The sequence below is a fragment of the Nelumbo nucifera genome, chromosome 2, assembly GCF_055504915.1.
Source record: "Nelumbo nucifera cultivar China Antique chromosome 2, China Antique-T2T, whole genome shotgun sequence".
NCBI classification, from domain to species: domain Eukaryota; kingdom Viridiplantae; phylum Streptophyta; class Magnoliopsida; order Proteales; family Nelumbonaceae; genus Nelumbo; species Nelumbo nucifera.
The window spans coordinates 67,850,750-67,877,687 of NC_142650.1; the positions used below are offsets into that span (position 1 = coordinate 67,850,750).

Here is a 26,938-nt window from a genome sequence, read left to right on the forward strand (position 1 = left end):
TTGATAGTTTAACAAACCCATTAAATGCCATTAAACTAAAAGAATCAGCTCAGATCCGCAAGAATGAATGCCCCACTGAAACCATGCCATGGGCCAATAACAATCAATGAAAAATCAATTGCCAGGACTAGAGGATCAGATGGCAACAGTTGGTGACGGAGGTGAACTCATCTTTTGGTCCCCTTACAGGTTCTGAAACTCAATAAACAGTTACAACTTACAACACCAAATTAATAATTACAACAGCCATAACCAATTCCCTTTATATTATCATTGCAGGTCGAAAATCAACCTGTATCCTCACTACTGCTACAGCAACTCCATCCAACTACGGGGAATGGAAGCAGTATTGTTGCACCTTCCCGGATGAAAGAACCTCTAATTATATATACACAAACCAAGATGACAACAGATGATCATCTCCTCTTGTCTCCTCGGTTTTTGGAATACATCTTCAAATTGAGTATTCAAATCTGTTAATCAACTCCTTGTGTAACAGTATCAGTGGTGTTTGGATCATGTCTTCCATTAAACCTGGATTTTTCCTTGATAGTCTTTTGTGCGACGATTGCCCTGTTGACAGCAGTTCTACTTGGATGCCTGGCTGTTTGTGCCCCGAGCCCTGTTGGTGACTGTTGGTGATTATACCAAATCAAGCAATCAAAAAAAAAAAGTGCACAATTATTCTGATTTAACGATTAATCTGTGGAGATGTAATTAAATATAGTTGCTTGCATAAATAATGGCAGCAAATGTAGTTGAACCATATTGCTTCCCGCATGGGTTACTAGAAGAAAAACATGGCAATCTGCATATTACAATTTGAACAGAATGCATTCCTCTCGTCCGGGAAAAAATAAAAAGAAAATTGTAAAATTGAACATTTTATCCAATCTACTGGAAACCATAAATGCTCTATATCTTCCAAGTGCACATATGTTAGAGCTAAGGTAAAATATATTGGACCAACCTGATCCAAATGCAGGTACTCCAAAAGAGAACAAATGGACTTCTTGTCGATTATATTGCAGTCTGAATTTCAATGCGGTTTTATGCATGGACAGTTTTAAGCACGGAAAAAATCATGGAACAAATCATCCAGATTAAATATATACTTACCACTTGATGGAAGAGACAACCGCTTCCTTGCCTGAGAATCTTGTTGAGTTGGTCTCTCTTTAGGATTGCTGTATGAACGAGGCCCAGTCCCAGAAGGTCTTGAACTGGCTTCTCCAATCCGCTCCTCCTGAGATGGCTTAGGTTTTGGTTTTCCATCAGAATGAGATGTAGCTGTTTTCTGAGTGTTTGATTGTAGATTTGACAAAATAGATTTCTTCCCAGCAGATCTGGATTGGACTTTGGTGCCATTCTTTTCTTCTGTTGATCCATTCTCATGGATTATCACTCCATCTCTGACATTAATGTCAAGAAACCGGTTCTCCCACGGACGAACTGCCATCCATCTCTCCAACCAGTTCCAACCCCAGTTGTTTTTATCCGGTTCAAACCCTGCAGGGGCCGACTGCTGCCTGGGTCCTGCCTGCCACTGTAGGAAAAGAGATGTACAACCATCAGTAAGGAAACATAAAAGTAACAGGATAAGGTTCCAAGGGAAAGCATATGTGAGTTACACATCAAGAAAGGAACAATGCTCTAAAATTAATAGGACTCGATTCATCTTTTAATTGCATAGCCACCTATTCAAGAGACCCGGATTCCTCATGTATAGCATAGAAAGAATAGGAAGGAAAGAAAGTAATAAAACAGTGAAGAGATTTAGGCTGTGTATGATTTGAAAGAAAAGGTAGGGAAAGGAAGGGAAAGGTAGAGGGAAACCTGGTGTTTTAAAAGCGCAAGGGGCAATTTGTGCCCGAAGCACAAGGCACAAGGCAAGGTGCGTGCATTTTTGAAGCAAGGCACAAAAATACAAAAAATAAAAAAAAAAACAAAAGCCAGAAATTCAAAAAATTCAAAAAAGAATGCAAAAAATCAAAAAATATTAAACATAATATTAATAAAAATATAAACTTAAATTTTAAAATAAATGTTTTAAAAAACCTATTATCTAAAATTAAAATACATAGACAGAGCATGTAAAGTGTATTCAAATGAAAATTTAAAAATAAAAACAAACATATAAAACATTTTCAAGCATGTAAAACCCACAATATCTTTTTTTCCTCAATTACGTTACTTCAAGTGGATAATGTGATGTAAAACATATTACATTCCTAATTCTATGAGCTGCCTTTGTGCTATGCCCCTCGAGGCAAGACCAAACAAGTCCATCTTAGGATCTTAAATTCTTAATTCTCACACAAAAAAAATAATGATTTTATAATTTTAATTGCCTTTTAAGAAGATATTTGATTAGGATGAATGAATGAACAACATTGTGTGAAAATTAAGAATTTAAGACCCTAACATGGATTGTTTGGCTTGCCTCAAGGGGCATGGTATCTGCCTCTGGCCCAGCCGCTAGGTTCAAAAAAAGCAAAAAAAGTGCAAAGTTCTAAAAAGGCACACCAGGCGTGCACCTTTTGGAAATGCTGCGCCTAGGACCTAGGCGACGCACATACCCTAAAATGCGCCTCACCTATGCACCTAGGCACACCTTATAAATCACTGAAAGCTGTACAAGGTTTGTACAGTCCCTACCTTTTCCTTCAAACCAAACACAGCCTTAGTGATTAGTCAACTTACTAACAAGGCAATATCTATGATGCAAGAAAGATATGATACCGGAAGAACTTTGACCAATCAACCCCCCTCCTCAAATGGTTTTTGTTGAAAACCAGCTAATTGGTTACCATTTTTTATGATACCGGTTGATTGGTTATAAGTTTTTCAGGTATCATGCCTTTCCAACATCATAGACAGACTTCTAGTAACAGAGATCAGAGAAAAAGGTTATATGAATTTCCAAAACAAATGATAATGAAAGAAATAAATTAAGAGAGAAGCTACCTACACCAGATACTGGAGATGTAGTACCATCAAGCAACAACAGCTGAGAAAAGGAAGTAAACACACATAGATATCCAGTCATGATTTGAAACCCCACAAGCAACAACACATGTAGGAGACTGAGACCCTTTACCAAAAAAGAAGACCGAGTCACTAAGATGAATGCAAAGCAAGACAAGCATTACTTGACTTAGCCAGACTGGTAATGTCACTTGATGGAGTCAAATGAAAGAATTTTTTCATGCTCTTCAAGGGTAATAGGCACTCACTTCTCACATAGCATTTCCAATTAGATCCTCTGTGGTGACTGCGTGATTAGCCCAGTTAGAAGATGGGCCATAAAGGTGATAGCAAAAATTGACTATATGTCCATCTAACCTACAATAAGAACACTTTTGAGGACCACCGCGACCTCCTCTGCCACATCCTCCCCCTAAATCTTAACCACTACCACATCCTACACCAATAGTTCCAAGGAGCACAACCTCCTCTAGTACCACATCTATCATCATGCAACCTACATCCTGCACCCCAAAAAACAACTAGAATTAAATGCCAATAATAATAAGGCATCACTTTATACAAGGGAAACCTCCAAAGTCTACAAATGCAAAGAGGGGTTTATACTCGATCAAATCAAAGACTTATTTGAGCCACATCCAAATGTTCCAACAGCTGTACCGGTGTACCCTCAAATTTATAACAAGAGGTTGGTACACAACTCATTCCTCAGGTTTTCAAAGCAACACAACACTCTTCCATACTTCTGTCACTCTGCTAAAGAAAAAAAAATCTTCATAAAATTGACACAGCCTAGTGACAATATTCTGCCCAGAAAACAATCTTTGAACATGTTCCCAAATCTCCTTTGCAGTATCCAAAATCATAAGATTAATGCTAATCTTGAGATTCATACGATTCCATAACCATGTCATTATCTGTGCATTTTCTTGTACCACCCATTAAATCCATTAGAATTAGCCTTGAATTTAGAACAACTTAAATATTTTAGTTTTCCTTTGGCTGTAAGAAAACTTGTTTAGATTTGGCCTATGGTACATATTTTTCACCATGTATTCTGGCCCGATAGGGGTGAGGGACTCGCTTAGAGTAGAAGTGATGGCCCTCCTTTAGGGGCTCAAATTGGCTAAGCAATTGAGCATTCAACAGTTAGAAGTGGAGGGAGACTCAAAATTAGTAGGCAGGCTGCAAACAAATAGTTTTGAACGTGGCCCCTTAGAGAACCTGTAAGGGAATTATTGAGACTCATAAGGGAGCTGGGTGCACATGTTAAATTGACTAGGAGGTCAGCAAATGCTTTAGCTGATAATCTAGCAAAGTAAGGTGTAAATCGGGAGTCTTTGTTTTGGGCTGTTTTGTAATTTGATTTATGATGAGGGGTCACCTTTGTCCCTGTTGGTGACAGTTGTATTTTACTTTTAAGCTAATGAAAGTTACCCTCCCTATCAAAAAAAATAAAAAAAGAAAATCTCCATTCATCAATAGTCCAGACTTTAAACCACCACAAGATGTTATCCCTTCCAAAAACAATTTCAGTACTGATTTCTTTGAAAAACAAGCACTGAGAAACACACCATATAACAATACAACTTCAATATATATATATATATATATATATATATATAACTGGTCCTTTACAGAAACACCTGAGAACTCTGATCAGAAATACATGCAGCCTAGCATAACTGCCTTCACGAAGTACTTGCACCAAATTAACCATGGGACATATGCAAATGCAAGGTGAGGTTTTGGTGAACATGGAGAATAGAGAGACCAGATCGCAGGTTACTAAATGTGCTCCAATAGCATGTAATGTAAACTGCAGTCAGACATGAAATAAATTGGGAAAAGAAAGGGAGTAGAGAAGAGAAAGAGGTACGTATATTAGGATACCTGAGTACAAGTACAATGATCAGAATACCCCACTTAAATAATTTAAATGGATGGAAATACCTTGCCAGTTACTCTACTCCATATACATTTATATTTCTAACAATGGACAACTTAAATCTGGCATACATAGTAAAAATAGCTATTCAAGCCCCAACCCAACACACCCCAAATTGGTTAGGATCCAGGTTTAGCAACTAAGATTTCAAGGCAAGCTTGGCTTAAATTATCAAAAAAAAAAAGGTGGACTTGTCTTAAACAAATCAAACCGAGTTAGTTGCACTCTCACTGTGCAATTCACTGGTTAAAGACCTTAGAACACTTCCATCATTTCTCCTTTCCAGATTAATGGAGAAATTGGTCAGCAGTAGCAAGGTGTTCATCTAGGGTGGGGTGGTAGAACCCTGAGGATACTATATGGTGCTACAGGAATGGAGTAAAAAAATTTAAGTGCTGACAAGGAATATATCTGTTATCATACAATGGATGGGGAGATCAGCAAATGCTTTGGCTGATGGTTTAGCTAAGCAAGGGACAAATAGGTAAGTCTTGTTTTGGGCTCAGATGTAATGCTTGTTTTACTTTCTAGTTTCCTTGTAATCAGTTGAGAGAGGCTGCAAGGGTTGTTGTATGAGTTTAAAGCTCCCTATTATCTTTTGAAGTAATAAAAAATTTCTTTATTCATAAAAAACATATGATTTTTTTGAGTTAAGAAAACCAATACTACCAAACACTGGATATGGCACTGAACAGAATGGAATGGTGAAACAGGATGATGAATGCATAACTTGGATATTCTGAGGCATTTGTCTGCCAATTGACAGTCATTGCGTTAAGTTAACTGATCAAGTTAAAAAAAAAATCACCTGATGAGCCAGAGCATATGCCATGGCTCTCTCACGTTTAGCTGCAGCCTCTTGCCTCTTTATTAGCTTAGCTTGAATATCTTCCACAGACCCAATACTATCACACCATCCTTCCTGCATTAGGGTATCAAATCAAATCAAATAAGAATTACACAACTAGATGAACAATAAGGCCACGGCTCAAAATTTAAGTCTACAAGTTGACAGAAATTTTACATCCACCAACTACATGATTAGAAACTGTGCTCCTTATCCACACACACACACAAATACAATAAAAGAAAACATAGAAAGTTGCATGGCTTAATCTTTTATGCTTCTGAAGTTCTGTTAGTGTTTCATTACTTGCTCATGCAATGTACTCAATGGTACACTTATAGCATTGCAACTATTCCATGAAGAGGCACTTGCTTAGGTAAAAATATTTTAGTAAACCTTCTCTTTCTCGATATGATTATTAAGCAACTCTATCATGCTGGTACAACATGACCCCTTCCCAACTATTTAATGTAGGCTAACAAATCCATCATGGTGGTTATCGAATATCAAGAATTGCAAGAGGCAAATGGATTATCTCTTTGAAGCAAAATCCAAGATCAAGGTTTGACCCCGAGGTTCAAAATCTTGATACACCCTATACGTCAGACAGTGCATATCAGATGTTTCAATCACAAACCTCCCATTTTTTTAGTTTTTTTCAAAAATAGGTCAAGGGGTCGGTCTTAAGCCTGCCTACCCCTTGAAACTGGTTGAAAGCCCAAAAGAGCATTATTTAGATTATCAATGGCCTGCTGATACAATACGTATCGGCAAATACATTGTGAAATTTCGATCCTTGGTTGAGTCAATAGCAAGAGAGACCAACACTTCTCCACTTTTCTCTATTTAGGAGGTTGCGTGGGAGTTGTAACTCCCCCAACACGTTGGGGAGTTGTGAGCATTTACTTAACTATGCACAACTCCTCAACCTTCCCTCTTTTTTATGTTGGATCAGATCAGGTCGACCCATCATGGGCACCCTAAAACCTGGATCCATTTTCCAACATCTCTCACTCACACCTGATGAATCTAGCGATGCCCAACCAACCTTTGTGAAATTCTTACCCCAAAACTGGATCCATTTTCTAGATCAGTTTGCATGCCCACCTTTATTCCCTGCCCTCTTAATTACTTGCAAACATTCATTGGCAATCAAACACCGAATAGTAACAGTTATCATCAATTCCTAACACGATAAATCATAGGACCCTAATTAAACAAACTGAAACAACAATATAATAATAATTTCATAATCTCCCAAAATAATTATAATAAAATAATGGTAAACAACAAAAATAACAATTCAGATATTACTCATGCAAGGAGATAAAGAAAATAAGGAACTTCAAGCAACCATGATTGATACAACATAAACAAGCATCATTGTTCAAGAAACTGGGGGAAAGAATATGGTTAGTTTTATAATATACTTGGATAATATACCTCTAATTAAACAAACTGAAACAACAATATAATAATAATTTCATAATCTCCCAACATAATTATAATATAATAATAGTAAACAACAAAAATAACAATTCGGATATTACTCATGCAAGGAGAGAAAGAAAATAAGGAACTTCAAGCAACCATGATTGATACAACATAAACAAGCATCATTGTTCAAGAAAATGGGGGAAAGAATATGGTTAGTTTTATAATATACTTGGATAATATACCTCTATTTCTCTAACACGAGCCTCATGTACAAGTTGCTGCTTAAGTTTCTGCTCTGCCATTTGGCTTTCCAATGCCATGCGAACACGTCGTGCTCGGACACGAGCTTGAACTCTCACCAAGGCTTGCATGCAACGAAGGGTTATTGCAGCTTGCTTTCTTACAGCATGACCCCTGACAAGGGCTTGAAGCCTTACCAATCCTTTCAGAGCTCGCAATGCTCTTCTAGCCTGAGAAATAAAATCAGGAAAACAAGAACTGAATTTCTATTTCAATATTATCATGCTGAAGACAACTGAAATTTCCAAAAAAAACAAAAGAAAATTAGTAAAATAAGATGAGCAACATAAGGTTTTAGCTAGCTTAGATGTTCCTACAAGTGTCTAAAATAAAGTTGTAATGATGATAAGACTCTGACTAATAACCAAAAGGCAATTTAGAGGCAAACTTTGTAATGGTATTTGATAGTAAGATTCTTAATTAACAACCAAGCTACATCGTAGTCCTATTTGGTATGATAAAGGTTTAAAAAATACTATTAACCATGAGTATTGTGTTTTTTTTTATCAGTAACAGAAGACTTTCATTAGTTAAGAAAAAGGTTTAAATACAAAGGAGGGGGGAGGTAAACCCTCTTACCTCACCCCCAAAAGGAAAATTACAGTATAGCCCCAAACAAATGACTTCTTCCCACCCCCTGTTTAGTCAAAGCATCTGAAAATGAATTGGCACATCTTTTAACCCATTGGACACACACATCCATTCCTTGAGTTAGCCACTTGAATTGCCTTCGTTCATTAATGTAGGCCCCCATAATCCATCATTTGTCTTCTCTATCCAGTCAATTACCACTTGCAAATCTCCTTCGATAATCAGCCTATTTATATTCAGCTCCTTAGCCCTTTTTACCCCCTCCAAGAGGGCCATAATTTCTGCTCTCAATGAGTCTCCAACTCCAACTGGTCCTGAAAAAAGGGCTATTACTGAACCTGCCTTTGTTCTGAAAACACCACCAACCACTAATGGCCCTGGATTTCCTTCACTGCTCCCATCAAAGTTGAGTTTGATAAAACCTTCCATCAGAGGGTGCCACAAAGGATGAACACTGCTTCTGCTTGGAGCCGAGACTGCTATTTCCTGCCAGTTGTTCACAATGGTCTATATTGGAGCATCATCAAATAGGTTCATTGTTTTTACCCATTGTGCTACCCTCAACATAATCACTTCTATAATTGTGTCTTTCTTTTTCAGCAAATATCCTTTGGTTCCTTTCCTCCCAGATTGTCCAACAAACTGCTGCCCTGGTGCACCTACATAAAATTTTTCCCCTCTTTTTGATCTGGCTACCAACTGAATAGGTGAAGAAGCTTCAAATGCTTGACGGGGGAGTCCACCTACAACCAAATAAAGAGAGAAACCACTCCCAAATAGATGAAGCAAAAGGGAAGGATATACATAAATGAGAGCAAGACTCACCATTGGCTTTACAAAGGGTACACCAATGCGGGGACAAGCACCAAAAAGGCTTCTTTCTTTGAAGTTGATCACAAGTATTAATTCTTTCCAAAGCTATTTCCCAACAAAGTGCTTCAACCCTAGATGGGACCAGTCTTCCCCACACTTCTTTAGAAGGAAAGGGAATGGCAGGAGAAAGAGAGGGTTGAGCTAGGGCATTGAAAAAGGAGGCACAACTGAAAGAGCCAGAAGAGGAAAGGGACCAAATCCAGGAATCCCCTTTTGACGGTTCTAAGAAGACCTTTTGAAGTACTTGAACCAGGGACCACACCAACTCCATCTCAGAATCTCTGAGACCTCGTCTGAAACCCAAATCCCAATTAAGCAAGGTCCTAAACCAATAGATGAAACTAAAGATGAGGCAATTAAGTTTTGGTACCTAGAAAGGGAGAACAGGGAAGGGAATTGGTCTTCAAGTGGTGTCTCCCCCACACACACATGTTCCCAAAACCTTACATGTTTCCAGAACACAAGTTATACCTGACAAAAGGCAGAAAACAAGGAAGAATGGCATGGATGGCTTTCCAAGGTGCTGCTGCCGTTGCTCTGGCCGAAATTCCTACGTCCCAGCCATCTGCCGTCAGCCCGTGAATGCTCTTAATCACTTTTGTCCACAATTTGTCTTGATCTACCGGAGTATTCTGTCCTATTTTGTATGTAAAGAAGGCTCTATTGTGTGGAAGATTGTTATTCATGCTATCCTATGGTGTTGACTTTTTAGGCGCACAAGTGCATTTTAGGGTCTGCAACTTGCCTAGGCCCAAGTGCAACCCCTCTGAACAAGCACACACCTAGTGTGCCTAGATGTGTGCCTGGTATGTTTTGCGCCTTAGCTCAGGCACACACACCTTCATAAATTCTTACACTTTTTCTTTTTCTGAAGCACGGTGGCTGGGCGGGGGCTCCACCCCCGACCAAGCCCCTTGAGGCAAGCCTAGACAGATCTATTTTAGGGTCTTAAATTCTAAATCCCTACAAAAAAAAGGTTTTATAATTTTAGCTATCTTTTAGAAATATCTGAGAACCCCCTATTTGCTAATGCCATTCTTCCATTCTTCTTAATATAGGAGATTTTCTAAAAGATAATTAAAATCAGAAAACCATTTTTTTTGTAGGGAGTAAGAATTTAAGGCCCTAACATGGATTTGTTTGGGCTTGACTCAAGGGGCTTGGTAGTTGGTACAAAAGCAGCTTGTATTATTAGGAATGAAATATGTTTAACATCATATTATCTATTGCAATAGTGCAATTAGGAAAGAAACAAAGATTGAAAGTTTTACATATTTGAATATATTTTATATGTTATATTTGATTTTATTGTGTGCATTTTCACTTTGAATATGTTTTATATGTTATGGGTATGTATTTTAATTTGAACTAATAAGGTTTTTAAAATATTTAATTTAAAATTAAAGTTTGTATTTTTTAATTAATATTATTTTTATATTTTTTTAATTTATTTTGAATTTTTGCAATTTTTTACATATTTTTTGAATTTTTTTTTTAATTTTGCACCTTCTCAATCATGCACTTAAGATTGAGAAGGCAGTTCTTATTCCATTTGCTGAAGACAGCCATTCTTGACTTGGGTAGCCCCTAGGAGGAAATCACTAGAGTGAACACCTGTGAGGGCCTGAGGGGAAGGCAATGATCAAAAATTGGAATCCATCTTGCAGCAAGAAGGAACTTGAGGATGGAACCTTCCAAGTTAAAATTGTTAGGCTTCCCTTCAATCTTTGGACAAATGAAGTCTTCAAACAAGTGGCTGCCATTAGTGGAGGTTGTCTTGTTGCAATAGATATCTCTGAACTTCATGCAGCGAGAATAAAGATTGTAGGGTCCAAACCGAATAGAATACAGAGATTGATTGAGATGTTCACTGGCAGGAGGTGGAAGAACATCTAGATTGCATCGGAAGCTGAAGAGACACTATGGGAGGAAGTGATAGAGATAGGAGGTAGTGGGAGAGAAACCTTTTAGGGAAGGTGGAACATCAAATAGGGTAAATGAAGGCTCCATCTTGCCTATTCAAGTTGGGTTTTCAAAACAAATTGAATTTATTCAAATGGGCTAAGATGGGAGGACCAAAATCCTACGTGGATGCTCTAAGAGGAGGTTTAGTCAGGCAAGAAAGGCAAAGAACTGGGGGTGGAGCACTGGCAACCTAGCCCTTAGATCAACCTCATGTGATAACTTAAATTTCACATGTGGTGGTAGGGGAGGCTTGATGGGGGACAGTAATTTTGGTCCATCGTCGACCCCATCGATTTTGAACAGCTTGCAAGGGCAAAGTCTGGACTGTTACAATGGGTTAGACATCATTCATCTTCCCAAGACAAACCCAACCCTTGTTCTGCAAGAACTAAAGAAGCTTGGAGGGACAATGAAGAGGATGAGAACTGGATCAACTACGGTGATTCTAAAGAAGAACGTTTGTCAGAGGATGCATCTAGCATTGGTAGTGTGGAAGGTGAGTTCCAACTTTTCTTGGATCAAGAAGATAACGATCAACTAGCCTCTCTCTTCGCTTGTAGCCCTAAAAAACTTTGGATTGGGCTTGTCCAGGGTTGTGGCATTAGAATTCGACACTGGCTTCTAGGAAAAATTGCAATCCGTCAGCCTCGAGTGATGTTCTTGAGGTCAAGGTTCAAAGCATCGATACACTACTGCATATCGGCAGTATCGTATCAGTACTTAAAAACACACAAAACACTTTTTTTTTTAGTTTTTTTTTCAAATATTGGTTTTGGGGAAGCTAAAAATAGGTTTTTTTTATTAAAAAAGGTGGGGTTCCCGAAACACCTGGTGTTTCGGGGGTGTATCTTTTTCAAAAGATACGATACGATACGCCCGATACAGGGCATATCATATCGATACTTTAAACCATGCTTGAGGTTTTAGACAGGTCCCCAAAACAAAGTACTGTTGTTGCATCTTGGGGGGGAAGGAGCTTCAAGAAGATGATAGACCATAGGAGGTGTCCCCCACCACTCTAATTCGACCAGCCACCTGACCCTTTAAGTGTATATGTGATTGTAGGAAAGAACCACCTAGACCGGCTTTCTTTCTCAGTGCAACCACCAGTCTAGAGTTATGCGTCTTTTCAGATTTCTTGAAGTGCCCACTTCACACACCTGCTACCACTTCAGCATAAGTTTTAATGCTGGTCCTTAGATCAACATTGGATGGACCAAGACACTTTAGCTGAAATCAGATATGTTCCCTTTAATGTAAGTGTATCTTAGAAAAGAATAAGTAAAGTTTTGAGAATAAACTCTTGACTGAAGAGCTTATTTTTACCTATAACCAAGGTTCAAAGTATCGATACGCTACTGCATATATCGGCAGTATCGTATCGGTACTTAGAAACACATGAAACACTTTTTTTTTAGTTTTTTTTTTCAAATCTTGGTTTTTGGGAAGCTAAAAATAGGTTTTTTTTATTAAAAAAAGGTGGGGTTCCCGAAACACTAACAGGTGTTTCGGGGGTGTATCTTTTTCAAAAGATACGATATGATATGCCCGATACGGGGCGTATCGTATCGATACTTTAAACCATGCCTATAACTATCAATTATACAAAAACATCTCTGTTTGTGGTCATTAAAAGGGATTGGCAGAAATTAGCACCAGTAGAGAGTTCCTAGAATTAAGTGTACATCTCTTTCCAAATATGATAACTAATCCCCAACATCCTTTTGGTGAAAGCACCCAGAAGAAGATGCTGTGTTAAATAATCGGATGGCTGTTTTCTTTCTTATGCAGTTGAGATTGGTGTCTACTTGTTGCTACTGATTCACATATAACAATGCATTATAATGTGTATAGATCTAGGCCTTGGGATCCCAGGAAAGTTCAGTCTTGTATTGATGATGTTATATTGCTAATTCCTTCTTGTACTTCTGTTCATGTGGAGATAAACTAAAAGTGCTGTGGATTCTTTGGCCTCTTACCAAAGAAGATTAGGTCTTCCTTTCATTCGTCCAGCTCCTTGTATGGTAGGTACATCATAAGGAAGGTTATGAGTATAACTATTACTGCATATAGATTCCTTTTCATGTAAATCTGGATGCTCCAGGTCCAAAACTGCCACTTCATTTCCAACATTTTTTCTGGTAATAATATTGAGTGCAAATACTTTGGAGATGCACAAGGGCAAGTTCTTTAGGCACTATAGGAAGAGAGGAACTCCAGGATATTTAAGGATTCATCTCACACCAAAGAGGCTTTGACTGAGAACATAACAGTGAAGATTGCTCATTGGCTGAGAAGTCTAAGTCTGTTCCAAGCATTTTCAGTAAATGACATTGTTAGAAGCTGGCTACGGGTTGCTTCTACATCAACAAGAAGGGTGCCAAGGATAATGAGTTGGATTCCTCCACTGTCAACCCAAATAAAACTCACTTTATTAGTTGTAGCATTGAGAAATCCAGGAAAACTGAGAATAGGAGCTTTCAGAAATCAAGGACATACAAAGGGAATATTTTCTGGACTGATGGGACAAGGAGACTCAACCAGAGAAGAATTATTAGCTGTACTACAAGGGTTGAGAATGGCAAAACAGCTATTGTGGTAGGAGATTCTAAGGTGATCATAAGCTGGCTTCTTAATGATACTCTAGGAACATGGCAGCATAGAAATACAACAAAAGAGGTAAGGAGCTTAATCAGGGAGTTGGGAGCATCTTTTTTCTGAACTCATCAATCAGCAAATAGTCTAGTGGGTTCCTTAGCTAGATAGTAGATACTGTGTAAATCACGGTGAATTATATTGGGGAATCACAAATATAACATAAATAGAAGCATAGGATGGGACAAACAACCTTGAATTATTGGGGTGTTCTGCACAACCTTTCTGTAATATACTATTCTTATTTCAAATCAATAAAATAAAATTGGAAGTTACCAGTCAAAAAAAAAAAAAGATTTTGAGTCTAAAGGAAGAGTTTTTCAGATATCAACAAAATAACAAGTGATTGCTATACAATCAAAGATAGAGGTTCCCATACCAGAAATCCTCTAAAAGCTGTCTGGATAAGTGTGGCAGCCCATTCTTCTTTCATATTCTTTTCAATGTGTGCCGTTGGCTGTACTTGTAATGAGCTGGCAGGGGAGCTGGCACTCTCTGAGTTTGATTGGCCAGTAGCACCCCTAGTGAGCTGAGCTGTATTCTGGGCAAACTCATCATTAAGAATGTCACTATCAATCTCCACAGACTGCTTTCTCCGGTGCCAAAACCGGCTACCAGTTGCTGTCTTCTGCATCATCCAAGAATGAGATAGAACCCCAAAAAAGGAAAAAGGATGACAAAAAGAGATAATAAAATTATTTATCAATTTATAAATCCCTTAAGAAGTTTGATGAGCTGTCTAAACAACTCAAGCAAGATGTAGTCCCTTTGGGAGTGGAACCATATGAGCCTTATAGGTCCCTCTAGCAAGTCTTTCTGCTAGGACTTCTTAGCAAATGAGGGAAATTGACAATCTAAGCAACATACAAAAGATGAATAACACTAAATATTCAAGGAGAAACAAATGCCATATCCAAGTATAATCCTACTAACTAATTGCTCAAATTTTCCATTATATCAATACAACAGCCATAGTTGCCAAGGCGACACCTAGGCGGGCACCTAGGTGACAAGGCGCCCTTGGAGGCTCGCCTCGCCTAATTGCCAAGTAGTTTTCTATAGTGTGTTATAAAAACCTTTTATTTTCCTAATTTTTTTACTAAAATATTCATTTTGTGTGTTAATATACTAATTTCTTTTTATTATTTTCTTATTTGTTAGGGTTTAATCAACACAAACATTGCTAAATGCTGTACTGAACACTCAAAGACTTCAAAACCTTCTTATTTTCTTTTCTTCTTTTCCTATAACAGAAATAGGGGTTCAGCCCCTATATTTTTTTAATTTTCTTTTCTTTCTTCTTTTTCTTCTCATGAATATGTTGGAATATGTTGATTTTCTATACTTTAACATGAAGTTTATACTTTTCTTATGAAAATTATGGATATTTATTAAGGAAATATGATTATGGAACCTAAGGAACTACCATAGGATACGTGTTTTTACTTAAAAAAATCCTTCGCCTAGGCGACTAGGCACAAGTCGCCCCCCTGTCGCCTAGCCTCGCCTTGGCACCTTGAAAACTATGAGAACAACCAGTAAATATAGGGAATAGACATTGCACAGGCCAAGTCTTGAGAATTCAAGCAGCATATCGAAAGTGCTCAAATTAATGAATTCAGTTAGAAGCAAGTGCATAAGAATGCAACTCTTTTTCATATTCCATTCAATTGTCACCGTTGTGCATATAAGAAACTTCCAGAAGTTGAACATGATTCAGATTCTGGATTCTCAGCAATCCACTAGGAAAAACAACTTGTCAAAGTCAATGTGTATGTCACAAGATTCAATTAAGATTATATGCTTTTGCATCAACAAGCACATTGATCTGGTCACTGATCACCTTAATGGCACTTTGCTCAGCAAGAATCAAGTAGAAAATGAAGAGAAACATCATTCAAGGGTGACAATTTGTGAACTATAAGTTCTTAATTTAATAATTTACATTAGAAAAGAGACCCTAAAAAAATGAAGCAGCATCCAATTGTACTTCTACAGAGTTTCCGAATGCCATACAAGATAAGAGCAGCTTGAACACTGTTTTGGTTATTCAAAAAGGATGAAATTCATGTTAAGAACATAAGACATATGCATAAGATTATTCTACTCACATTTCCTTCCTTCTCTGAAGAGTGTGGCTTTTCTGATTTTCTTAAACTAACCAATGTTCTAAGCCACTTTCCAGAGCCGCCCATAATGCCAGTCACTATAGATTTAACAAATCAACACCTGCCACATAAAAACATCAAAGAGATTAACACTTGTCCAGTATTGTACATATATATCTCAATTTTTTTTATGATACAGATAAAATTCGTGTATAGTCTCAGTTTCCCAGCCCAGAAGAGAAGAGACAAGAAAAAGGTCATAAATAGGTATGTAAAACACTAAGCTACCTTCTTTATTAATAACCAGATCAAACAGTATTATTAATCAGTTATCTTACCCCAAATACAGCAGTACACAGCTGGATAGAGTATTGGATATGAAATTTACACTAAAAATTGAAGCATCTGACACAACACAGCACCCTTGCACAGGTATCCGGGTATCATAGTTAATCAGGAAGTTGAAAGAAAGAATACTAAAATCTAATTGTCCCAAAAGAAAAGCCAGAAACTAAGCCTTTCAAAAACAAAGCTATCTAGAACTAGTTAGTCCAAAAGAACTAATGAAAAGGCAACTAACATTTTGTAACAGTGGGAAGGTTGTACCCAATATACAACTCCACCCTCTCTAGTCTCTACCACATTTCTAGCTAGACAGTTCGCTAGAAAATTTGGTCACCTTCAACAACTTTCTGAAAAATGCTTTTACACTAGATGCCAGAACTCTAGCTCAACAGCATAATGTCTGAATATTCAAGGGGCTTCACTTCACTTCTTGCTCCTGTGAGTAACCTTCAATGCCAGATGCTGAAAGCTAAAATGCAGCCATAAGCCAAAGGCCTTAAACTAAGGCTCTTACCTATAAATCAATAACGAATCCCAAGTAATTAGGACTCAAATACACAAGTGTTTTTTTTTTTTTGATAAATAACAGGAAACTTTCATTAAAGAAAGCCTAGCTGCCGAACTGCAGCAGGCCTCAAAGTACAAAGTAGATGGAGACAAAGACAAAACAAACAATACACCAAAATCTATACAACAAAAAAGAAACACAAGAAGCAACAACCCAGGATCTTTACCTAGTACAACCCAGCCCCAGGCAACCCCATTCTAATACCTCTTTCCCCACCCCTGCTCTTGCTAAAGCATCTGCCACCATATTTGCACTCTAGGAACCCAATTGAATGAGGAATCACAGTTTGATAGTCCCCTTCTCCTACAACATCTTTCCACACCTGCTGTTGTATCAATTCTAAACCTTGAATCAGTGCTAACAACTCTGCCCTCAGAGAGATACCCTCTCCTGCTGGGCCTGTAAAACTGAGAATAACAGTGCTTTGCTGTTCTCTTACTACACCCCCTAACCCAGACGGCCCTAGGTTCCCCAGACAACACCCATCAAAACTGAACTTAATTACACCCGCTTCAGGAGGATTCCAATCCAGCACTCTTTGTTGTTTTCTAACCTAAAAAGCAGCCAAAGTTTGCCATCCCCTCAGCAAATCATTCATGGAAACTCCCTTGAATTCCTCTATCCCTAGTGTCCAATGCGTCACCCTAATTGTTGTTAACTCTAACATCTCTTCAACAGACTTGCAGTTTTCCTCAAACAGTCTTGCATTTATTTCAGCCCACAACCCCCACAAAGTTGCCCCTCTCAACACTTCCAAAGGACCTTTTGTCTCTGAGTAGTAAAACTAATTGAATCTGTCTTGAACAGGTCCACAACCTCCCTTGGTGCAACCCAACTCTTTCCCAATAAAGATAAAAAATGCTTCCATGATTGATCTGCAAAGGGACAGAGCAAAACCAAGTGGTTGGTGGACTCCCCACTCTTCAAGCACAACACACACACATGAGACAAGTGTCAGTTCTTCCATTTCTTTTGAAGCCTCTCTTGGTATCTGTGATTTGGTTGGCAGCTTCCTAACAGAAAATCTTGACTATTGGGCAAATCAGACAAAACCACAATTCTCTAGAAGGAAAGGAAGGAGGCTCAAGTGTAGGAAGAAAGGTTCTAAAGAAAGAAGCACAAGAGTAAAAACCTTTAACATTGGGTGACCAAACTCTCTCATCACACACTGAAGTTTTGTCTTTGAAGTTGGATAAGTTATAAATTCGAGGAAAAGGGAGACAAAAAGGAGAATGCCCCCTCCACAGGTCCTCTCAAAACTTCACCTTTCATCCTGTGACGGCATCATATCTCATATGTTGTAAAAAAATTGGCAAGTAAAGACAGATCACTTTTGAGGGGCTTCTACACTAGCCACCCTAGCTAGTCCAGTGTCCCAAGCATTTGGGTGTACCCCATAAATGCTTTTAATAACTGATGCCACAATGCTCAGTCTCTTTAGGGAATCTCTGTAATTAATCTTCCTATCCCCAAACCCCCCGTTCTCTAGATTTACAAATCCCACTTCAGGAGATGGTTTTTATGAGCACCCCCACCTGAATCCCACAGAAAGTTCCTCATTAGCCTTTCCATTTCTTGCACCACTTTAAGAGCTTTAAAAACTGACAAAAAGTAAGTTGGAAGATTAGAAAGAGTAGACTTAATTAAAATGACCTGACCCCCTTTTGAGATATAATTCTTTTTCCATGAAGCTAAATTTTTCTGAAATCTCTCCAACACCCCATCCCAAAACTCCTCTCACTAGGATCCCCTCCCCCCCAAGGAAGTCCCAAGTATTTCGAAGGACACTCTTGGGTTCCACACCCAAGAACAACGGTACATCCTGCAACTCCTCCCTTGTCAAATTAATCCCCACCAAGCTACACTTTGCTAGATTCACTTTCAACCCTGAGACTTTTTCCACAATCTCCAAAATCATCCTAATAGTTCTCACATCCTCTACATTCCTAAGTTCTCCCAAAATTAAAGTGTCACCTGCAAACTGTAAATGAGAGACCACTTGATTCTGTCTCCCTACCCTAAAACCTTGAAACAAATTCCTCTCATCTGCTCTTTTAAACAATTTGCTTATGATTTCAGCCACCAAAGTGAACAGCAAAGGAAACAAAGGATCCCCCTGTTCTTTTTTGATAACAGTATGATTCATGTCCTGCCATTCAAGAGGATAGCAGGCAAGGTAGAAAAGCAGTATACTTCTGACCGGTTCCAACTTTCTATTTATATTTTATATGCTTTCCTCTGGCCTAGGTGATCCTCATACAAGGCATTCCCATGAGGCCCCACTTCATGCTAGAGGGGATTGTAAACAAAGAAGTAGAGGCAAGTAAAATACTGGGTCTATTCTTTTTGGGGAGTGAAAAGTGTGCAAGGAAGGTGTTTAGAAAACTGGAAGAGAAAGGTCTGAAAAAAGATAAACTGGAGAATGAAACCTTCTAGAGAGGTATAGAATGGTCAAGAAGTGGGTAGAAAGGAGGCTGCAAGTCAGATCTTTTAAAAGAATGCAATTTTGGAACTTATGAGGATCAATACTAGGTCTATTCTTTTTGGGGAGTGAAAAGTGTGCAAGGAAGGTGTTTAGAAAACTGGAAGAGAAAGGTCTGAAAAAAGATAAACTGGAGAATGAAACCTTCTAGAGAGGTATAGAATGGTCAAGAAGTGGGTAGAAAGGAGGCTGCAAGTCAGATCTTTTAAAAGAATGCAATTTTGGAACTTATGAGGATCAATACAAGCTCTAGGGACAGAGGAAGTGGCTAATTCAGCCCCTGCCAAAACCAAGATTAGTCCCATTTGGTCTCCTCTAGCTTCTGGATTTATCAAGCTGAACTTTAATGGAAGTAGCGAAGGTAACCTAAGGCCTTTCAGAATTGGAGGAACTTTTAGGTATGAGGGCGGGAAAGTCATTGCTCCATTTTCCGGTCCTATTGGTGTTGGTGATTCACTTCAAGCTAAGATCTTGGCAGTGGTGGAAGGAATGAAGAAGGCAAAGGAGCTGAGTTGTCACAAGCTTATTGTTGAAAGGGACTCAAAACTGGTTATAGAATGGCTGCAAAAAGAAGAGAATGGTCTATGGAAGTTTGCTAATGAAAAAAGAATGTTTAACCGGCTAGAAGAACAAGGTTTGGAAATTCAGTTACAGTGAGTAAAAAGAAGTGCTAATTCCTTTGCAGATACTCTTGCTAAACAAGGGGTGGGAAGAACTATTGTTTTGGGCTATTTTGTAATTTGAGTTATTGTTTTCTAGCGGAGGGTTTAGAGAGTTTACCCCTCCCCTAGTCTCCTTTGTACTCCCCCTTTTTTATTGGAAACGGTAACTTCATTAAGATACAACTATCAACCCCTGAAATAAGGTATTGAGCCCAAGTAATCTGAATTACAAAACTGCCCAGAACAAGCTTTCCCTCACAGTCCCCTATTTGGCTAAGGTATCAGCTAGGCCATTAGCTGGTCTTCTTGTCCACTTGAAGCAAGCACCAATCTCCCTTGTTATATTGAGGATTTCCCTTATGGGCTGTCTATAAATCCATGCTCCCAACCTGCCTGATTGCAGCCAATCAATTAAAAATTTAGAGTCTCCTTCTCTCTCAACTTGGTGTAAACCCAATTGTTTGGCAAATCTTACACCTTGAAGCAAAGCCATCACCTCCGCTCTCAATGAGTCCCCGACTCCTATTGGCCCTGAAAACATAGAAACAATTCTCCCATCTCCATCTTTAAATACTCCCCCATACCTGAAGGACCCAGGCTACCTCTAGAGCTCCCATCAAAGTTCAACTTTGTTCTTTGTTGTGTTGGTGTGGACCATAGTTCCTATACAATAGGTATTGTTGGATTTTGTCATGTCTAAGGATTTCTTTTTTATTTTTATAAGTTGTCATGTGTAGGGATTTAATATATTTGACTCTGGATTGGTCTAGAAGTTTATTTGTTGAGTTGTAGGATTGAGGACCCAATTAGATCAATCATGCGTCACGATAGGTTTGATAGTAATAAGTTTGTTTTTTTTTTTTTTGGTTGGGAAAGTTTGTCCTTTGGATTTGGTGGCTGTGAAGTTGAGGTTTTGGAGTTGAGCTATGGTTGGATGTAGTTTTTTTATTTCTTCTCTTAGGCGACTTCCAATCACTTTTCTTTTAACGAAATTTTTATTTTATTACCAAAAGAATATGCAAAGCTACTTGTTGATCATGGAACCTACCCAAATGAGCAATTGTGGTTGGCAGTCACAGCTCTAGCTTCTCTCATCAGAACAAGGTACTTTTTCCCTTAGTAAATTTATGACCACTTGACAACCTCCTTTCTTGTGTGAATAATAATGAGAAAGAAAGAAGAGAATAGTGGAGAAAAGAGAAAGCATCGAATCTAACAATACCACATGCCTATGTCTCTTTCTAATGTTAGAGACTTATAATTAAGTATTAGAATTGCCTAAAATTATTCATCAAAAAAATTAGAATTGCCTAAAATTACAAGAGAGAGCGAGGGTGAGAGAGAGAGAGGGAGAGAGAGAGAGAGAGGATGCAGATTGAGATGATTTGGTCATATGCATCGAAAACTATATACAGCACCTGTTTGAAAAAAGTGATCAATTACAAGTTAAAGGGGCTAGAAGAGCCAGGGGCAGACTGAAAGAGACTTAATGGGAGTAATAAGAAATTATTTAAGCATGCATAATTAAACAATGGATATGGCACTGAACAAAATAGAATGGCGAAATAGGATTCATATTGCTGACCCCATATAGTTGGGACGAGGCTTAGATGATGGTGAAGGTGACGATGATGACAAAAAAAGACCCAAATGGAGCCGATATTACATTAAAGTTCCTGGATATAAAACATATATCCTAGGGCAGACTGAAAGAGACTTAATGGGAGTAATAAGAAATTATTTAAGCATGCATAATTAAAAAATGGATATGGCACTGAACAAAATAGAATGGCGAAATAGGATTCATATTGCTGACCCCATATAGTTGGGACAAGGCTTAGATGATGGTGAAGGTGATGATGATGACAAAAAAAGACCCAAATGGAGCCGATATTACATTAAAGTTCCTGGATATAAAACATATATCCTAGGGTAGTTCCCTAGGTTCCATAACCATTTTTCCTTAATAATTATCCATAATTTTCACAAAATAAAAGTACAAACTTTATGTTAAAGTATAGAAAATCAACATATTCATTAGAAGAAAAAGAAAAAAGAAAAGAAAATTCAAAAAACATAAGAGGCTGAACACCTATTTTTTTATAGGAAAAGAAGAAAAGAAAGGGTAGAAGAAGAAGCTGTGGAAGAAGAAAATGTGTTGATCAAACAAAATTTTAAGTTCTTCCTTACCTATTGGTTCAGGTTTTGAAGTCTTTGAAGGTTCAATACAGCATTTAGCAATATCTATGTTAATTAAACCCTAACAAATGAAAATAATAATAAAAAGAAATTAGTATATAAACACACAAAAGGAATATTTTAGTTTAATAATGTCTATTTTATAATTATAATCTGAAAAAATTAAGAATATAAGTATTTTATAACACAATGTACAAAACTGCTTGGCGATTAGACAAGGTGAGCCTAAGGGCGCCATGTTTCCTAGGCGATGCCTAGGCGCCCACCTAGGTATCACCTTGACAACCATGATAACCAAGTCATCAAGTCCACCTCTCACACATTCTCCATTCACAAGATGCACCATAACTTAACCAAGGTCAAACCACAAATACGACAATATAAGGAAACACTCTACAAGAAACATTAACAACTAAAAAATAAATGGCCCTTAGACAAGACAAAGGCTCCACCCTAATCAAAACTTGTAGTTCTTTGAGCATTCTATCAAAAATGTAAAAACACAAATAATCTTGGTGATGGAAAGATTTGGACAAATTAGTAACATATATTGCCAAGTCTTCAACCAAAACAAACCAAACAACCATTTCTATTATTTAATTATCAAATTTGATGTTTTTATAGCCTCAATCGCCAAAAAAAAATATTTGGTGATACCATTGGAGCAAAGTGCACATTGAAGGTAATTCAGAAGCCAATTGTAGAACGAATGGACAGAAAGCATGCAGTTGGGGTGATCCTTGGGTTGGAGTATTCCATTTTTGCCCAGGTAAGCCTATTGAGTTTGCTACTCCCTCCAATTCTGACCTAGCTACATTTGGAACTTGGGTCAAAGAAGGAATCTGAGAGACTTTGAAGTTGTTCCCTTATCTGATCTTTTGCATCTTCTTGATGGGGTATTTCTTGATTCAAGTATGGAGGATGCTTGTATATGGACCCACTCACCCTTCAAGAACCTTATCTTTTTTCAAATCTTTATTTGGCTCCCTTCCTCCCGCGATACCTTTTCCAATTAAGGAAGTTTGGTGCTGTACTATTCCCCCCAAAGTTGATGCTTTCTGTTGGGAAATTTTCCATATTAGCATAAATACTTGTGACTCATTGCAAAAGAAAAGACCTAATTGATGTTTATCTCCTAATTGCTGTATCATGTGTGGATCAAATGGTACTGCCAATCACCTACCTATCTCATGTCCATTTGTCTTATGTATTTGGGGGTGAACTATCCCTGTTAGTTTGGACAAATGTTTGATCCATGAGTTGCATTGCTTTAGACAATCTAAGAAGAAAGGAATGCACATATTTTTTGAGGAAAGTTGGAGAAGCCAGGAGGCTATATTGAAAACATTATGGTGAAAGTAGCACAATGGATAAAGACTTTGGAGCTATTTGCAGATTTCACTACCAATGATGTGATGAGAAAGTGGGGATCTGTGGCGGGATTCTCCCCAAGGATGCAAAGGATGGTGAGAAGTTGGCAACCAATAGCACAAGATTACTATTTTTAGTAAAAATTACTATTTATAGTAAATTTGGTACTTAAAATAATTTCTGAAAGTTTTCTTTATAGAACTCCCATTACTACTATTTATAGTAGTTCTTATAATTACTTCTTTATGGTAAAATCACAACTTACTAATTATAGTAAAATCATATCTAATGGCAGGAACCAGAAGACGATAAATAAATTACAAGCAGGGGGATCAAACTAACAAGATGGTTGACAGAAAACCCAAAATGCCAAACAATAAATATTAACTGAATAAAAGATAACAAGCAAGAACAATAAATAAAAACCATATGAGAAAATTAGATAATCAAGAGATTTAATTAATAAATCTAAAGCTAAAGAACAAATCTGAAGGCACTATCAACATCTTCAACATCATTGGATTTTTCTCCTTGTTGCTCTGGTATTTTCTTGTTTTGATAATCAGAAAGAAGAAAGAAGACAGAAGAAATGAGAAAATAGTCTAAAAATACCACACATGCCTATGTCTCTCTCTAATATTAATAGTCTCATTATTAATATTAGAACTAGCCAAACTTACAAAAAAGAAAGACCCAAATGAGGTGATATTGCATTGAAGTCTCTGAATATAAATGTACTTCATAAAACAATACCATTCCTCATACACGACTACACACTACAGTCTGAATACTTCAACAGTCTTCAACCTGTAAATCTGTCCAACATTCTGATAGAACAAGTTTTAAAGTTTGCACTAGAGCAAGCAGCTCTGATCTAACTGAGTACCCCATGCCAACAGATCCTGAAACGCTTAGTAGGATACTTCCCCCGTTACCTTACAGATCCTCTGATACCTGAATCACCCAAATTGTCTAAGCTGCAGCTGTCAAAGTAATATTCTTTTTACCAACTCTAGTAATATCAACTTGGCACTCCTTTGCTGTATTATAACCAAGAAAAACACACTGAAACAATTCCACCTGTTGTTTTGCTGAATGACCCCTCCAATTCCTGACAGCATTGGATTCTTTAAGCCCTCCAACTTAACATTCATAATATCCAGCTCAACTGGCTGGACTCTGGAATTGCGCACATATATCCTGGACTACCAATTCATATTAACTAGAATCATATCACCTTTTTCTATGAACAATTTGGAGCAGCATCTCATCTAACAGTAACTGTGTGAGTGAGTGAGTGAGTGGGTGAATGAGTGAGACAAACAGAGAGAGGATCCCTCCCTCCTTCCCTCTAAAATTGTATGGTTGGATTTTGAAAGCCACAGCTCTGGCCTCTCATCATGCATAAATCCTCTTATACCAATGCGTGTTAAAACTAATTTGTTAATAATACCTCTCAAGTCTCAATACCAAACCTTTACTCATCGGCATGCCTTACCTGAAATTTTCATAAATTCCGCATCTAGGGAAGTCTTTAATGATGCCAGGAAAGCACAGCATGGCAAACCATAATGCTGAACAGAAAAACGGCTCCTAACAAGGAAATTAATATACAGAGTTACAGACAAGTCTACTTTCATTCCATCCTTGAATGAATTTCACAATTTACATATCCTCTACCACAAAGGTTCTAGTCAAACCCTAACCATAAAAAGCAACATGAAGTAGAGTCATATGCAGTGCAGGTGCAGGAATGGGAGTTGCATGAAAGATCAGTCTGTAAAGTCTTTCAGGTCAGAGGGGCCCAAGAAATGAAAAAAATCTTAAATTAGGAATGGGACCCTAGGTTAATGTTCGCGGAACCATGTGATGCAGAGCCAAGTACAACAAACAAACCTGAGCACAAGCAAACACAAGATGTTTGAATCGCATAAAAACATGTAGAGAATGTAAATATGATAATTGTTAAAAGAAAGCTCAATTTGAACAAGGCAAAATGTCAATAGAAGGCATGTCAACAAAACCAGTTGTAGCTCAAGTAACTTTATTGTCACACTTTTAAACGGTAAGCAGCAAAAAGAACAGAAATTCTCAGCTTGTAACATCTGCTGGTTTTATGGACTGCAACTACTTCCCCATTTCCAAATCCTTTAACAAAACTTGACAGAACAGATATAGAGACTATCACCCATGAGTATAAATTTTTTGTCCATAAATTCCTTAGGACGACCCAAATAAACTGAAATTCACGCACGTAATGTGTTAATCTATTTCCCAGACTGCATCCTCGAGAAGAACGAAATGTGGGTGACTTGTAGGACACAAGGACGAAAAAGGAAGAGCAACATAAGAAGTGGAAATCAAATGCAAAAAAATAGGGCATCAGAGACAGAATGTACCACAACAAGGAAACTCCCCATTGCTTAAGAATCAAATGGATAGTGGATCGTATAAGAACTGCATGAAAACAATGGCCTGTATTTAAATTCTATCAAGAGAGAATAAGTTTCAACCATTTGGTGACTTCATCCATTTCCGAAGCACCCATCTGTCTTTTCTTTGCCCATACTAAATATCTTCATTTATCCAGATTTTACAGAAATCCCAGTCAAATCTTCACCAACACCATCAAGACTGCAATGAAACGATCACGATCACTAAAACCCAAATTCTCACGTCAAAGACCAATTCCTAGATGCAACTGCTCTGGTCTATCCTCAAATGAAACCCACAACCCACGTGATACAAGAAACAGATGCATACGCCTAGGAGCACAAAAATAGAGTTAACAAGGAATCCCAAATCCGCCACCGACTGCCAAAAACCCAAACTCAAATACAATGAAAACAAAAACAAAAATAAACTCTCCATAACTACATTAAACCCACCAAAACCCATCCCGCCAAGTGACACGATCACAATTCACTAATCAGTACAAATGTACAATGTAGATCTACAGATCACAAGTTCAAATTTCAAATGCAGTATAAACAAGCCAAATCGAGTAAAAGTAAACCAAAAAAGCATCAAAATTGCACTCCCAACAGATGAATGTAGTAGGAGAGGAAACAAAACATCAAAAAAGAATCGAAGACCTGAACTAACCTTGAATCATTCAAAACGCCATTACAGTAGAGCATCGAAGTGCAGCTGCGAAGTGAGAAACAACGTGGAATCAACATCGAAGAAAAGCAAAAGACGCCCTTTTTGGATCGACCTACCAATCAAATCAATGAGTCAAACTCGGTCTCTATCTGGTCGATCTTTTTCCCAAATGAATCACCTTTCGAGATCCGACCTCTTCTTCTTCCACGATCCAATTCGAAGAATCCACTCTCCCACCCAGACATGCACAGACTCTCTCTCTCTCTCCCTCCTCCCTCTTTCTCCTTTTACTGTGCCAACTCGTCTTCTTATGTCGCATTAAATTAGCCTCTGACTCAATCACTGATCTGAGAAAAGCCGGCGAGGATGAGGGACCGCCTCGGCTAAAGTACGCTGGGGGAGCTCAGGGATTTCCGGGGCTTCACTTCACCACTCTATACTCGATACGATCATACACCCATAACCTTTTGTCTGTCGCGCATGACCACCGGCAC

The 26,938-nt window shown here is 38.0% G+C and overlaps 1 protein-coding gene across 5 annotated transcripts; it reads right to left on the reverse strand.

Moving 5' to 3' along the window:
• Positions 1-26,938, reverse strand: LOC104601428 (protein IQ-DOMAIN 5). Of its 5 annotated transcripts, none has more exons than XM_088897474.1 (8): positions 26,445-26,742; positions 24,838-24,932; positions 15,716-15,833; positions 13,984-14,232; positions 7,463-7,690; positions 5,745-5,858; positions 1,120-1,546; positions 1-622 (listed from the first exon to the last, which is right to left on the reverse strand). In XM_088897474.1, the coding sequence occupies exons 3-8, from the start codon at positions 15,797-15,799 to the stop codon at positions 477-479; spliced, it is 1,248 nt and encodes a 415-aa protein (XP_088753600.1). In that variant the 5' UTR covers positions 15,800-15,833; positions 24,838-24,932; positions 26,445-26,742; the 3' UTR covers positions 1-476. The 5 variants fall into 5 exon arrangements, with proteins under 5 accessions (XP_088753600.1, XP_088753601.1, XP_010263050.1 ...); XM_088897475.1 differs by having other exon boundaries at positions 1-632; XM_010264748.3 differs by lacking the exon at positions 24,838-24,932 and having other exon boundaries at positions 26,445-26,938.